This window comes from Somniosus microcephalus, chromosome 30 (assembly GCF_052327205.1).
Source record: "Somniosus microcephalus isolate GS21.2 chromosome 30, FLI_Smic_1.0, whole genome shotgun sequence".
Lineage (NCBI taxonomy): Eukaryota > Metazoa > Chordata > Chondrichthyes > Squaliformes > Somniosidae > Somniosus > Somniosus microcephalus.
Window position 1 is genome coordinate 16,016,503 of NC_141016.1, and position 14,213 is coordinate 16,030,715.

The window sequence follows — 14,213 nt, forward strand, 5'->3', positions numbered from 1 at the left end:
GGGGGGAGAGAGAGGGAATGGGGGCTCGGGGGGAGAGGGAGACTGGGGAATGGGGGCTCGGGGAGAGAGGGAGACTGGGCAATGGGGGCTCGGGGGGAGAGAGGGAGACTGGGGAATGGGGGCTCGGGGAGAGAGGGTGAGTGGGGAATGGGGGCTCGGGGAGAGAGGGAGACTGGGGAATGGGGGCTTGGGAGAGAGGGAGACTGGGGAATGGGGGCTCGGGGGGAGAGAGGGAGACTGGGGAATGGGGGCTCGGGGGGAGAGAGGGAGACTGGGGAATGGGGGCTCGGGGAGAGAGAGGGAGACTGGGGAATGGGGGCTCGGGGGGAGAGAGGGAGACTGGGGAATGGGGGCTTGGGGGGAGAGAGGGGGAATGGGGGCTCGGGGGGAGAGGGAGACTGGGGAATGGGGGAGAGGGGAGAGAGGGAGACTGGGGAATGGGGGCTCGGGGAGAGAGGGAGACTGGGGAATGGGGCTCGGGGAGAGTGGGGAATGGGGGCTCAGGGAGAGAGGGAGACCATGCAATGGGGGCTCGGGGGGAGAGAGGGAGACTGGGGAATGGGGGCTCGGGGAGAGAGGGAGACTGGGGAATGGGGACTTGGGAGAGAGGGAGACTGGGGAATGGGGGCTCGGGGGGAGACTGGGGAATGGGGGCTCGGGGGGAGAGAGGGAGACTGGGGAATGGGGGCTCGGGGAGCGAGGGAGTGTGGGGAATGGGGGCTCGGGGGGGAGAGAGGGAGACTGGGGGCTCGGGGGGGAGAGAGGGAGACTGGGGAATGGGGGCTCGGGGTGAGAGGGAGACTGGGGAATGGGGGCTCGGGGGGAGAGGGAGACTGGGGAATGGGGGCTCGGGGAGAGAGGGAGACTGCGGAATGGGGGCTCGGGGTGAGAGGGAGACTGGGGAATGGGGGCTCAGGGAGACTGGGGAATGGGGGCTCGGGGAGCGAGGGAGACTGGGGAATGGGGGCTCGGGGAGCGAGGGAGACTGGGGAATGGGGGCTCGGGGAGCGAGGGAGACTGGGGAATGGGGGCTCGGGGAGCGAGGGAGACTGGGGAATGGGGGCTCAGGGAGCGAGGGAGACTGGGGAATGGGGGCTCGGGGAGCGAGGGAGACTGGGGAATGGGGGCTCGGGGAGAGAGGGAGACTGGGGAATGGGGGCTCGGGGAGCGAGGGGGGAATGAGGGAGACTGGGGAATGGGGGCTCGGGGAGCGAGGGAGACTGGGGAATGGGGGAGAGAGGGAGACTGGGGAATGGGGGCTCGGGGAGAGAGGGAGACTGCGGAATGGGGGCTCGGGGAGAGAGGGAGACTGCGGAATGGGGGCTCGGGGAGAGAGGGAGAATGGGGGCTCGGGGAGAGAGGGGGAATGGGGGCTCGGGGAGCGAGGGAGACTGGGGAATGGGGGCTCGGGGAGCGAGGGAGACTGGGGAATGGGGGAGAGAGGGAGATTGGGGAATGGGGGCTCGGGGAGCGAGGGAGACTGGGGAATGGGGGCTCGGGGAGCGAGGGAGACTGGGGAATGGGGGCTCGGGGAGCGAGGGAGACTGGGGAATGGGGGCTCGGGGAGCGAGGGAGACTGGGGAATGGGGGCTCGGGGAGCGAGGGAGACTGGGGAATGGGGGCTCGGGGAGCGAGGGAGAATGGGGGCTCGGGGAGCGAGGGAGACTGGGGAATGGGGGCTCGGGGAGCGAGGGAGACTGGGGAATGGGGGCTCGGGGAGCGAGGGAGACTGGGGAATGGGGGCTCGGGGAGCGAGGGAGACTGGGGAATGGGGGTTCGGGGAGCGAGGGGGAATGGGGGCTCGGGGAGCGAGGGAGACTGGGGAATGGGGGCTCGGGGAGAGAGTGAGACTGGGGAATGGGGGCTCGGGGGGGGGGGAGAGAGAGGGAGACTGGGAATGGGGGCTCGGGGGAGAGAGAGAGAGACTGGGGAATGGAGGCTCGGGGAGAGAGGGAGACTGGGGAATGGGGGCTCTGGGGAGAGAGAGGGAGACTGGGGAATGGGGGCTCGGGGAGAGAGGGAGACTGGGGAATGGGGGCTCGGGGAGAGAGGGAGACTGGGGAATGGGGGCTCGGGGAGAGAGGGAGACTGGGAAATGGGGGCTCGGGGAGAGAGGGAGACTGGGGAATGGGGGCTCGGGGAGAGAGGGAGACTGGGGAATGGGGGCTCGGGGGAGAGGGAGACTGGGGAATGGGGGCGAGTGGGAGACTGGGGAATGGGGGCTCGGGGGGAGAGGGAGACTGGGGAATGGGGGCTCGGGGAGAGAGGGAGACTGGGGAATGGGGGCTCGGGTTGAGGGGGAGACTGGGGAATGGGGGCTCGGGGGAGAGGCAGATTGGGGAATGGGGGTTCGGGGAGACTGGGGGCTCGGGGGGAGAGAGGGAGACTGGGGAATGGGGGCTCTGGGGAGAGAGAGGGAGACTGGGGAATGGGGGCTCGGGGTGAGAGGGGGAATGGGGGCTCGGGGTGAGAGGGAGACTGGGGAAAGGGGGCTCGGGGTGAGAGGGAGACTGGGGAATGGGGGCTCGGGGTGAGAGGGAGACTGGGGAATGGGGGCTCGGGTGAGAGACTGGGGAATGGGGGCTCGGGGGGGGGGAGAGAGAGGGAGACTGGGAATGGGGGCTCGGGGGAGAGAGAGAGAGACTGGGGAATGGAGGCTCGGGGAGAGAGGGAGACTGGGGAATGGGGGCTCTGGGGAGAGAGAGGGAGACTGGGGAATGGGGGCTCGGGGTGAGAGGGAGACTGGGGAATGGGGGCTCGGGGTGAGAGGGAGACTGGGGAATGGGGGCTCGGGGAGAGAGACTGGGGAATGGGGGCTCGGGGTGAGAGGGAGACTGGGGAATGGGGGCTCAGGGAGAGAGGGAGACTGGGGAATGGGGGCTCGGGGAGAGATGGGGAATGGGGGCTCGGGGAGAGAGGGAGACTGGGGAATGGGGGCTTGGGGAGAGAGGGAGACTGGGGGCTTGGGGGGAGAGAGGGAGGCTGGGGAATGGGGGCTGAGGGAGACTGGGGAATGGGGGCTCGGAGAGAGGGGGAATGGGGGCTCGGGGGGAGACTGGGGAATGGGGGCTCGGGGGGAGAGGGAGACTGCGGAATGGGGGTTCGGGGGGAGAGGGGGAATGGGGGCTCGGAGAGAGGGAGACTGGGGAATGGGGGCTCGGGTTGAGAGGGAGACTGGGGAATGGGGGCTCGGGGAGACTGGGGAATGGTGGCTCGGGGAGAGAGGGTGACTGGGAAATGGGGGCTCGGGGAGAGAGGGAGGCTGGGGAACGGGAGCTCGGGGAGAGAGGGAGACTGGGGAATGGGGGCTCGGGGGGGAAAGAGAGAGACTGGGGAATGGGGGCTCGGGGAGAGAGTGAGACTGTGGAATGGGGGCTCAGGGGAGAGAGAGGGAGACTGGGGGGCGGAGAGAGAGGGAGACTGGGGAATGGGGGCTCGGGGAGAGAGACTGGGGGCTCGGGGTGAGAGGGAGACTGGGGAATGGGGGCTCGGGGAGAGAGGGAGACTGGGGAATGGGGGCTCGGGGAGAGAGGGAGACTGGGGAATGGGGGCTCGGGGAGAGAGGGAGACTGGGGAATGGGGGCTCAGGGAGAGTGGGGAATGCGGGCTCGGGGAGACTGGGGAATGGGAGCTTGGGGAAAGAGGGAGACTGGGGAATGGGGGCTCGGGGAGAGAGGGAGGCTGGGGAATGGGGGCTCAGGGAGAGAGGGAGACTGGGGAATGGGGGCTCGGGGAGAGAGGGAGACTGGGGAATGGGGGCTCGGGGGGAGAGAGGGAGACTGGGGAATGGGGGCTCGGGGAGAGAGAGGGAGACTGGGGAATGGGGGCTTGGGGGGAGAGAGGGAGACTGGGGAATGGGGGCTTGGGGGGAGAGAGGGGGAATGGGGGCTCGGGGGGAGAGGGAGACTGGGGAATGGGGGCTCGGGGAGAGAGGGAGACTGGGCAGTGGGGGCTCGGGGGGAGAGAGGGAGACTGGGGAATGGGGGCTCGGGGAGAGAGGGTGAGTGGGGAATGGGGGCTCGGGGAGAGAGGGAGACTGGGGAATGGGGGCTTGGGAGAGAGGGAGACTGGGGAATGGGGGCTCGGGGAGAGAGGGAGACTGGGGAATGGGGGCTCGGGGGGAGAGGGAGACTGGGGAATGGGGGCTCGGGGAGAGAGAGGGAGACTGGGGATTGGGGGCTCGGGGGGAGAGAGGGAGACTGGGGAATGGGGGCTTGGGGGGAGAGAGGGGGAATGGGGGCTCGGGGGGAGAGGGAGACTGGGGAATGGGGGAGAGGGGAGAGAGGGGGAATGGGGCTCGGGGAGAGTGGGGAATGGGGGCTCAGGGAGAGAGGGAGACCATGCAATGGGGGCTCGGGGGGAGAGAGGGAGACTGGGGAATGGGGGCTCGGGGAGAGAGGGAGACTGGGGAATGGGGACTTGGGAGACTGGGGAATGAGGGCTCGGGGGGGGAGAGGGAGACTGGGGAATGGGGGCTCGGGGGAGACTGGGGAATGGGGGCTCGGGGAGCGAGGGAGAGAGGGGAATGGGGGCTCGGGGGGGAGAGAGGGAGACTGGGGGCTCGGGGGGGAGAGAGGGAGACTGGGGAATGGGGGCTCGGGGTGAGAGGGAGACTGGGGAATGGGGGCTCGGGGGGAGAGGGAGACTGGGGAATGGGGGCTCGGGGAGAGAGGGAGACTGGGGAATGGGGGCTCGGGGTGAGAGGGAGACTGGGGAATGGGGGCTCGGGGAGCGAGGGAGACTGGGGAATGGGGGCTCGGGGAGCGAGGGAGACTGGGGAATGGGGGCTCGGGGAGCGAGGGAGACTGGGGAATGGGGGCTCGGGGAGCGAGGGAGACTGGGGAATGGGGGCTCGGGGAGCGAGGGAGACTGGGGAATGGGGGCTCGGGGAGCGAGGGAGACTGGGGAATGGGGGCTCGGGGAGCGAGGGAGACTGGGGAATGGGGGCTCGGGGAGCGAGGGAGACTGGGGAATGGGGGCTCGGGGAGCGAGGGAGTCTGGGGAATGGGGGCTCGGGGAGCGAGGGAGACTGGGGAATGGGGGCTCGGGGAGAGAGGGAGACTGGGGAATGGGGGCTCGGGGAGCGAGGGGGGAATGAGGGAGACTGGGGAATGGGGGCTCGGGGAGCGAGGGAGACTGGGGAATGGGGGAGAGAGGGAGACTGGGGAATGGGGGCTCGGGGAGAGAGGGAGACTGCGGAATGGGGGCTCGGGGAGAGAGGGAGACTGCGGAATGGGGGCTCGGGGAGAGAGGGAGAATGGGGGCTCGGGGAGAGAGGGGGAATGGGGGCTCGGGGAGCGAGGGAGACTGGGGAATGGGGGCTCGGGGAGCGAGGGAGACTGGGGAATGGGGGAGAGAGGGAGATTGGGGAATGGGGGCTCGGGGAGCGAGGGAGACTGGGGAATGGGGGCTCGGGGAGCGAGGGAGACTGGGGAATGGGGGCTCGGGGAGCGAGGGAGACTGGGGAATGGGGGCTCGGGGAGCGAGGGAGACTGGGGAATGGGAGCTCGGGGAGCGAGGGAGAATGGGGGCTCGGGGAGCGAGGGGGAATGGGGAGCGAGGGAGACTGGGGAATGGGGGCTCGGGGAGCGAGGGAGACTGGGGAATGGGGGCTCGGGGAGCGAGGGAGACTGGGGAATGGGGGCTCGGGGAGCGAGGGGGAATGGGGGCTCGGGGAGCGAGGGAGACTGGGGAATGGGGGCTCGGGGAGCGAGGGAGACTGGGGAATGGGGGCTCGGGGAGAGAGTGAGACTGGGGAATGGGGGCTCGGGGGGGGGAGAGAGAGGGAGAGTGGGAATGGGGGCTCGGGGGAGAGAGAGGGAGACTGGGGAATGGGGGCTCGGGGAGAGAGGGAGACTGGGGAATGGGGGCTCGGGGAGAGAGGGAGACTGGGGAATGGGGGCTCGGGGAGAGAGGGAGACTGGGAAATGGGGGCTCGGGGAGAGAGGGATACTGGGGAATGGGGGCTCGGGGAGAGAGGGAGACTGGGGAATGGGGGCTCGGGGGAGAGGGAGACTGGGGAATGGGGGCGAGAGGGAGACTGGGGAATGGGGGCTCGGGGGGGAGAGGGAGACTGGGGAATGGGGGCTCGGGGAGAGAGGGAGACTGGGGAATGGGGGCTCGGGTTGAGGGGGAGACTGGGGAATGGGGGCTCGGGGGAGAGGCAGATTGGGGAATGGGGGCTCGGGGAGACTGGGGGCTCGGGGGGAGAGAGGGAGACTGGGGAATGGGGGCTCTGGGGAGAGAGAGGGAGACTGGGGAATGGGGGCTCGGGGTGAGAGGGGGAATGGGGGCTCGGGGTGAGAGGGAGACTGGGGAATGGGGGCTCGGGGTGAGAGGGAGACTGGGGAATGGGGGCTCGGGGTGAGAGGGAGACTGGGGAATGGGGGCTCGGGTGAGAGACTGGGGAATGGGGGCTCGGGGTGGGGGAGAGAGAGGGAGACTGGGAATGGGGGCTCGGGGGAGAGAGAGAGAGACTGGGGAATGGAGGCTCGGGGAGAGAGGGAGACTGGGGAATGGGGGCTCTGGGGAGAGAGAGGGAGACTGTGGAATGGGGGCTCGGGGTGAGAGGGAGACTGGGGAATGGGGGCTCGGGGTGAGAGGGAGACTGGGGAATGGGGGCTCGGGGAGAGAGACTGGGGAATGGGGGCTCGGGGTGAGAGGGAGACTGGGGAATGGGGGCTCAGGGAGAGAGGGAGACTGGGGAATGGGGGCTCGGGGAGAGATGGGGAATGGGGGCTCGGGGAGAGAGGGAGACTGGGGAATGGGGGCTTGGGGAGAGAGGGAGACTGGGGAATGGGGGCTTGGGGGGAGAGAGGGAGGCTGGGGAATGGGGGCTGAGGGAGACTGGGGAATGGGGGCTCGGAGAGAGGGGGAATGGGGGCTCGGGGGGAGAGGGAGACTGGGGAATGGGGGCTCGGGGGGAGAGGGAGACTGCGGAATGGGGGCTCGGGGGGAGAGGGGGAATGGGGGCTCGGAGAGAGGGAGACTGGGGAATGGGGGCTCGGGTTGAGAGGGAGACTGGGGAATGGGGGCTCGGGGAGACTGGGGAATGGTGGCTCGGGGAGAGAGGGTGACTGGGAAATGGGGGCTCGGGGAGAGAGGGAGGCTGGGGAACGGGAGCTCGGGGAGAGAGGGAGACTGGGGAATGGGGGCTCGGGGGGGAGAGAGAGAGACTGGGGAATGGGGGCTCGGGGAGAGAGTGAGACTGTGGAATGGGGGCTCAGGGGAGAGAGAGGGAGACTGGGGGGGGAGAGAGAGGGAGACTGGGGAATGGGGGCTCGGGAAGAGAGACTGGGGGCTCGGGGTGAGAGGGAGACTGGGGAATGGGGGCTCGGGGAGAGAGGGAGACTGGGGAATGGGGGCTCGGGGAGAGAGGGAGACTGGGGAATGGGGGCTCGGGGAGAGAGGGAGACTGGGGAATGGGGGCTCAGGGAGAGTGGGGAATGGGGGCTCGGGGAGACTGGGGAATGGGAGCTTGGGGAAAGAGGGAGACTGGGGAATGGGGGCTCGGGGAGAGAGGGAGGCTGGGGAATGGGGGCTCAGGGAGAGAGGGAGACTGGGGAATGGGGGCTCAGGGGGAGAGGGAGGCTGGGGAAAGGGGGCTCGGGAGACTGGGGAATGGGGGCTCGGGGGGAGAGGGAGACTGGGGAATGGGGGCTCGGGGAGAGAGTGAGACTGGGGAATGGGGGCTCGGGGAGAGAGGGAGGCTGGGGACTGGGCAATGGGGCGTCTTTAAGGACCGATGGATAGGCCGCATGTGAACTTGGTTATCCTGGTCAAAGCAGGTTCGACGCCAGCAGCGTTCAGGGCAGCCCAGTTTCGGGGAAGGGGACCTGAAACAGGCGTTAGGCCCCCTATTTGCATATACAAAGGGCCTTATGCCTGTTTCAGGTACGAGCCCATGGCGCCTATACCAATATGGCATGCCACGCACTTCCGGCGCGGAATGTGCCACCCGCCATATTGGACACTGAGGCGCCCGTTTTACGCCTGTAAGTTTCTCGGCCACTGTGTCTGTATTGAGTAGTGAGCCAATGTAATTTTCCTTGTAAACCTAACAATGTGACGCGTGGCCATGTTCCAGGTATGGCGATAGGTACTGCACCCAAAGCGGGAGCCCGAGGCTGGGGAGGCCTCAAGGAAATGTGAGGCCTTGATGGAGAGTCTTGCTCCTCCTGTTCCACAAGGAGTTCAGAGACAGGCAGAGTTTTATAACCTACCTGGGCCACTTCTGGCCGGTTGGTTTCTCCAGCCGCGTTGCTCTGCGAGGCAGCAGACAGTGTGGAACCGCCCGCCCCACCCCACCCCGTGTTGAAGTAAAAGTTACATTGTGGCGGCGATAAGTCATCGGGCCGTGACTTTTGAATCTTAAGTAGTGCCCCGCCTGCTTTTAACGGGAGCCACGTCCGGGGTTTCAATCAGCAACACAATGACTTGGAGGCAGCATCTACAGATTTAGGATTTTAACCCCTCGCCTGACCCTGCCTGTCGGCAAGGGGTTGGGGGGGAGGCGGAGTTAAAATCAAGGCCATAGACCTTTAGATAAGTTGTTAAAATGAGGGCCGTCTGTCATCTCAGATGGACGGGTGAAAAAGATCCCACGGAACAATTTGAAGATGAGCAGGGGAATTCTTCCAGTTTTTTTAATTCATTCACGGGATGTGGGCGGCGCTGGCAAGGCCAGCATTTATTGCCCATCCCTAATTGCCCTTGAGAAGGTGGTGGTGAGCCGCCATTTCAGAAGGCACTTAAGAGTCAACCACATTGCTATGGGTCTGGAGTGACATATAGGCCAGACCAGGTAACATAGAAACATAGAAGATAGGAGCAGGAGTAGGCCATTCGGCCCCTCGAGCCTGCTCCGCCATTCAATGAGATCATGGTCGATCATCCAAATTCAGTACCCTGTTCCTGCCTTCTCTCCATATCCCTTGATCCCTTTAGCCTTAAGAAATATATCCAACTCCTTCTTGAATATATTTAATGAATTGGCCTCTACTGCCTTTTTTGGCAGAGAATTCCACAGGTTCACCACTCTCCGGGTGAAGAAATTCCTCCTCATCTCTGTCCTAAATGGCTTACCCCTTATCCTTAGACTGTGAACCCTGGTTCTGGACTCCCCGACCATCGGGAACATCCTTCCAGCATCTAGTCTGTCTAGTCCTGTTAGAATTTTATAAGTTTCGATGAGATCCCCTCTCATTCTTCTAAACGCCAGCGAGTACAAGCCCAATCGACCCAAACTCTCCTCATACGTCATTCCTGCCATCCCAGGTATCAGCCTGGTGAATCTTCGCTGCACTCCCTCCATGGCAAGAACATCCTTCCTCAGATAAGGCGACCAAAACTGAACACAATACTCAAGGTGTGGTCTCACCAAGGCCCTGTACAACTGCAGCAAGACATCCTTGTTCCTGTACTCAAACGGCAGATTTCCTTCCCTGAAGGACATTAGTGAACCAGATGGGTTTTTACGACAATCCGATAGTTTCATGGTCACCATTACTGATACTAGCTTTTTTCCTTATTCCAGATTTATTTAATTAACTGAACTTAAATTTCCCAGCTGCTGTGGTGGGATTATGAACGCCTGTCTCTGGATCATTCGTCCAGGCCTCTGGATTATTAGTCCAGTAACATAGCCACTATGCTACCGGATCCCCAATAGTTATCCCTCAACCATCACCGAAAACAGATCATCTGGTGATTTATCTCTTTTGCTGTTTGTGGGACGTTGCAGTGCACAAACAGCGACTGACCGTGACTGACGAAACTTGCTTCATTTAGGACATCTGAGTGAGGACATGAAAGGTGCTCTTTCAATACAAATTCTTTCTTTCTTTATTTACTTGAGAGTATAAGGGTAAGGCTGATTTCAGTCCATTTCTAATGATGGGTTTACCGAGGATAAGTCCATACCGTCGGGTTGAGTCCATTAATGATCCCAGTTTGGCAAAGGTATTAAAATCCCGGACAGCCACACCTTAACAGTTTGTATCTTTTTTTATTGCTTTCATAGATTTAAGAGACTGATGATGTCGCAGGCTGATAAGTTCAGTGAAGATGAGGTGAGGTTTTACACTCAAATCACAAATTATGCATTTAAACCTAAAACAGTTTGGGCGAAAAATTGAGTAGTGCCCTAATTTCACTACTTTTAGCGCCCCGGAAAAATTAGCACCCCCGTGAAGGAAATTGAGTGGTAGCGCCCCAAGAGGGAAGCGGGGTGCTACTGGAAGCGCCCCGCCTCCCTCTTGGGGCGCTGCGAGAGAATATCGCGGCGCTATGTGCCGCAACGCAATGCGCTGCGGTATTGCAGGCCTTCCTCCCCAGCTGGGCCCCCGGGGAGTGCCAGCAAAAGAGCCGGGCTCATGGAGTGCAGCCGGAACTCCGCCGTGGCGGGGGTGGGTGCTCAGCAGGCCAGGGACGGCAACGGAGGCAGGTGCTGGCAGGCGGCCAGCAACAAAAATGGCCGCCCGGCACCTCGCCTTTAATTAGTGCCACCCCGGCCGCAGGTAGGCCCCCCCTGACCCCGTCGGACATGGCGTCCGGCGGTAAGTCGACGGTTACCGCTGCCGCTAACCTCCCGCTGAATTTCGCGGGAGGCGTTGGCGGCGCCGCGCCCGGGTGCTAGTTGCTTTGCGCCCTCTTAGGGCGCTAACGGGAGGCACAAAGCAAACAAATTTTTCCCCCTTTACGTTTTGAGATGCCTGGCATTCACCAAACTTTGCCAGTCGGACTTGGGTGGAACCAGACTGAACCCATAGGAGTTGTATCTGGGGTGAGAACTCAACCCTTCAGGGAATATTAACTATTCACAGGATGGGGCTACATCCTGGGTGATGCAAATTTTTACCAAGTGTGGCTGTATCCAAGATGACTGAGTGAAACTCTCTCCTGGGGTAACTGACTTCTCTGAACGGTGTTCTATAAACTCTTATGCCTGGGTAACTGACCCTTTACTGTGTGAAACTTTCTCCTGGGGTAACTGACTTCACTGAACGGCATTCTATAAACTCTTCGCCTGGGTAACTGACCCTTCACTGTGTGGAGCTCTGTCTGTGGTGACTGACCATTCACCTAATGGAGTTATGTCCAGGAATACTGGGTGGTGCTCTGCCCAGGGATACTGAACCTTCATTGGGTGACTCTCTAACCAATGGGGATTGACCCTTCAATGGGTGGTTCTCTAACCACTGGGGACTGAACCTTCAACCAGTGGTTCTATAACCAGTGGGGACTGACCTATCAATGGGTGGTTCTCTAACCAGTGGGGACTGACCTATCAATGGGTGGTTCTCTAACCAGTGGGGACTGACCTATCAATGGGTGGTTCTATAACCAGTGGGGATTGACCTTTCAATGGGTGGCTCTCTAACCAGTGGGGATTGACCTTTCAATGGGTGGCTCTCTAACCAGTGGGGATTGACCCTTTAATCAGTGGTTCTATAACCAGTGGGGATTGACCTTTCAATGGGTGGTTCTCTAACCAGTGGGGATTGACCCTTCAATCAGTGGTTCTATAACCAGTGGGGATTGACCTTTCAATGGGTGGTTCTCTAACCAGTGGGGATTGACCTTTCAATGGGTGGTTCTCTAACCAGTGGGGATTGACCTTTCAATGGGTGGCTCTCTAACCAGTGGGGATTGACCTTTCAATGGGTGGCTCTCTAACCAGTGGGGATTGACCCTTCAATCAGTGGTTCTATAACCAGTGGGGATTGACCTTTCAATGGGTGGTTCTCTAACCAGTGGGGATTGACCTTTCAATGGGTGGTTTTCTAACCAGTGGGGATTGACCTTTCAATGGGTGGTTTTCTAACCAGTGGGGATTGACCTTTCAATGGGTGGTTCTCTAACCAGTGGGGATTGACCCTTCAATCAGTGGTTCTATAACCAGTGGGGATTGACCTTTCAATGGGTGGTTCTCTAACCAGTGGGGATTGACCCTTCAATCAGTGGCTCTCTAACCAGTGGGGATTGACCTTTCAATGGGTGGTTCTCTAACCAGTGGGGATTGACCTTTCAATGAGTGGTTCTCTAACCTGTGGGGATTGACCTTTCAATGGGTGGTTCTCTAACCAGTGGGGACTGAACCTTCAATGGGTTATTCTCTAACTAGTGGGGTCTGAACCTTCAATGTTGGGGACCCTGAAGTGTTGGGAATTGTGAAGTTATTGATACGAAAAGAGACAAGGGGAGTGGGATTGGAAAGCACAAATTTGTGACTCTTTAATGGTTTGGTGGGACACTGATTTATTCATTCTATATCGTCATGGCAGTAAAGGGCTTGTTAGAAAACTGAACAAATCCTTTGACCACCAAAGATTGACATGTGAGAGTGACCCTCTGTCCCATACTCGTCACTCTATTAATGTCTCTGTTCCTGTCCCATTCTCCCCACAGATACAGCAGATGCTTGCTGTGACTCCCATCGATGTTGCAGGAAACATTGATTATAAGTCACTCTGTTACATCATCACACACGGAGATGAGAAGGAAGAGTCGTAGTTTGAAAGCAGTTTGCATTGTGTGGGGGACCTGCTGTTATCAGTGAAAAGTCAGAGATAATGACTGTATGATTTCAGCATAAAATAAAACATGACTTCTGAATACGGACAACTTATCCTTAGATGTCCAGCTAAGCACAGCTACTTGTGTCAGATTGCCAAGCCCGCTCTGTTTACTAGACTACAGCCGCCATTAGCCAATATTTCTCTTGCCATTTTGTCCCCTCCCCCTCTTATCCTGAAGACGCTGATACCTCACTGGAATACAGCTTCATAGAGCCAGTTTCTTGCTGGTTATTTGTCCAAGTGTCCATGAATCCTGAGTCAGCCAAGGTGCTGACAGGATATTAATTGGTTGAGGAGTGAACCTGTCCACACACACACATGCTCACTTCATTGGGAGACACTGGATAGTGATGAGGAGCAGGAACCTGGATGATTTTCCCCTCCCTAACCCTGCACCCCTACTGCTCCTCAGCACAGGCTGTTGATCGAAGCTGGGATCTTCCTGCTCCATGTGACTCAACGGCTGACTGAATAAACACTCTATACCATTGGGCAAGCAGACCTACTTTTTCTTTTGATGATTTAGTTGCGATCGGGCAATCTTGCTTCAGTAACAATTTACACTCGGTAGTTTTTTGAATTACTGATGGCGGGGGGAGGAGTGGAAACACTTTGCAGTTTCAGGTCCCTCAGGCTGTTTCTCTGCTTTCATTTATTAAAAAGTGTGATGTCACTGTAATTCCACTGGGAGATTCAGCAATAAAATCAGTTCAACTCAACATCTTCTATCCAGTTAATGTGATTGTCTCCGTGTGTGCAAATGCTTTTGTTTGTTCGGTCTTGGACACCTAATTCCCCACTGTACTCCCCAAGCCCAGCATTGTGCTCAATGGTATCTTTATTATGTAGAGTTACATAGAATTACAACACGGAAATAGGCCGTTCTGCTCAATCAGTCTGTGTTAGTTTTTATCCTGCACATGAGCAGTAGTCCTAATTCCATGTGCTCGCCCTGTTCCCCTTTGTTATTTTTAAGCGCTACATGAGTAGAAACAGGTTGTTTTTACATATCTTCCAACCTGAGGAAACTTTCACGAGGATGCAACTTTAGCCTCGTGCTGAACGGAAGGTGTGAAGGATAGCCAGATTCACTGGGGATTCAGGGGCTTTTGATTGGTCACAAACTCTTCAGTTACTCAGTTTAATACATTAGTAAACAAAGTAATGAGATAACAACAACTTGTATTTATATAGCGCCTTTAACATAGTAAAACGTCCCAAGGCGCTTCACATGAGCGTGATCAAACAAAATTTGACACCGAGCCACATGCGCTATTAGGACAGGTGACCAAAAGCTTGGACAAAGAGGTAGGTTTTAAGGAGCATCTTAAAGGAGGAGAGGTAGAGAGATTTAGGGAGGGAATTCCAGAGCTTAGGGCCACGGCAGCTGAAGACATGGCCACCAATAATGGAGCGATTAAAATCGGGGATGCGCAAGAGGCCACAATCGGAGGAGTGCAGAAGATCTTGGAGGGTTGTGGGGCTGGAGGCGATAAGGGAGGGGCGAGTCCATGGAGGGATTTGAAAACAAGGATGAGAATTTTAAAATCGAGGCGGTGCCGGACCGGGAGCCAAAGTCGGTCAGCGAGCGCAGGGGGGGGGGGCGATAACTGTAAGTATCTTAAAAATGCAGAA

General features: G+C 59.7%; 1 protein-coding gene across 1 annotated transcript in view; it reads left to right on the plus strand.

Annotated features, from left to right (window-relative positions):
* Window positions 1-13,297, plus strand: part of myl7 (myosin, light chain 7, regulatory) — a 33,851-nt gene extending 20,554 nt beyond the window's left edge. The window contains exons 6-7 of the mRNA XM_085971059.1: window positions 10,022-10,070; window positions 12,409-13,297. Coding sequence (XP_085827185.1) covers window positions 10,022-10,070; window positions 12,409-12,513 — 154 coding nt within the window. The 3' untranslated portion in view covers window positions 12,514-13,297. The remainder of the gene's footprint in view (window positions 1-10,021; window positions 10,071-12,408) is intronic.
* The last annotated feature ends 916 nt before the right edge of the window (window positions 13,298-14,213 follow it).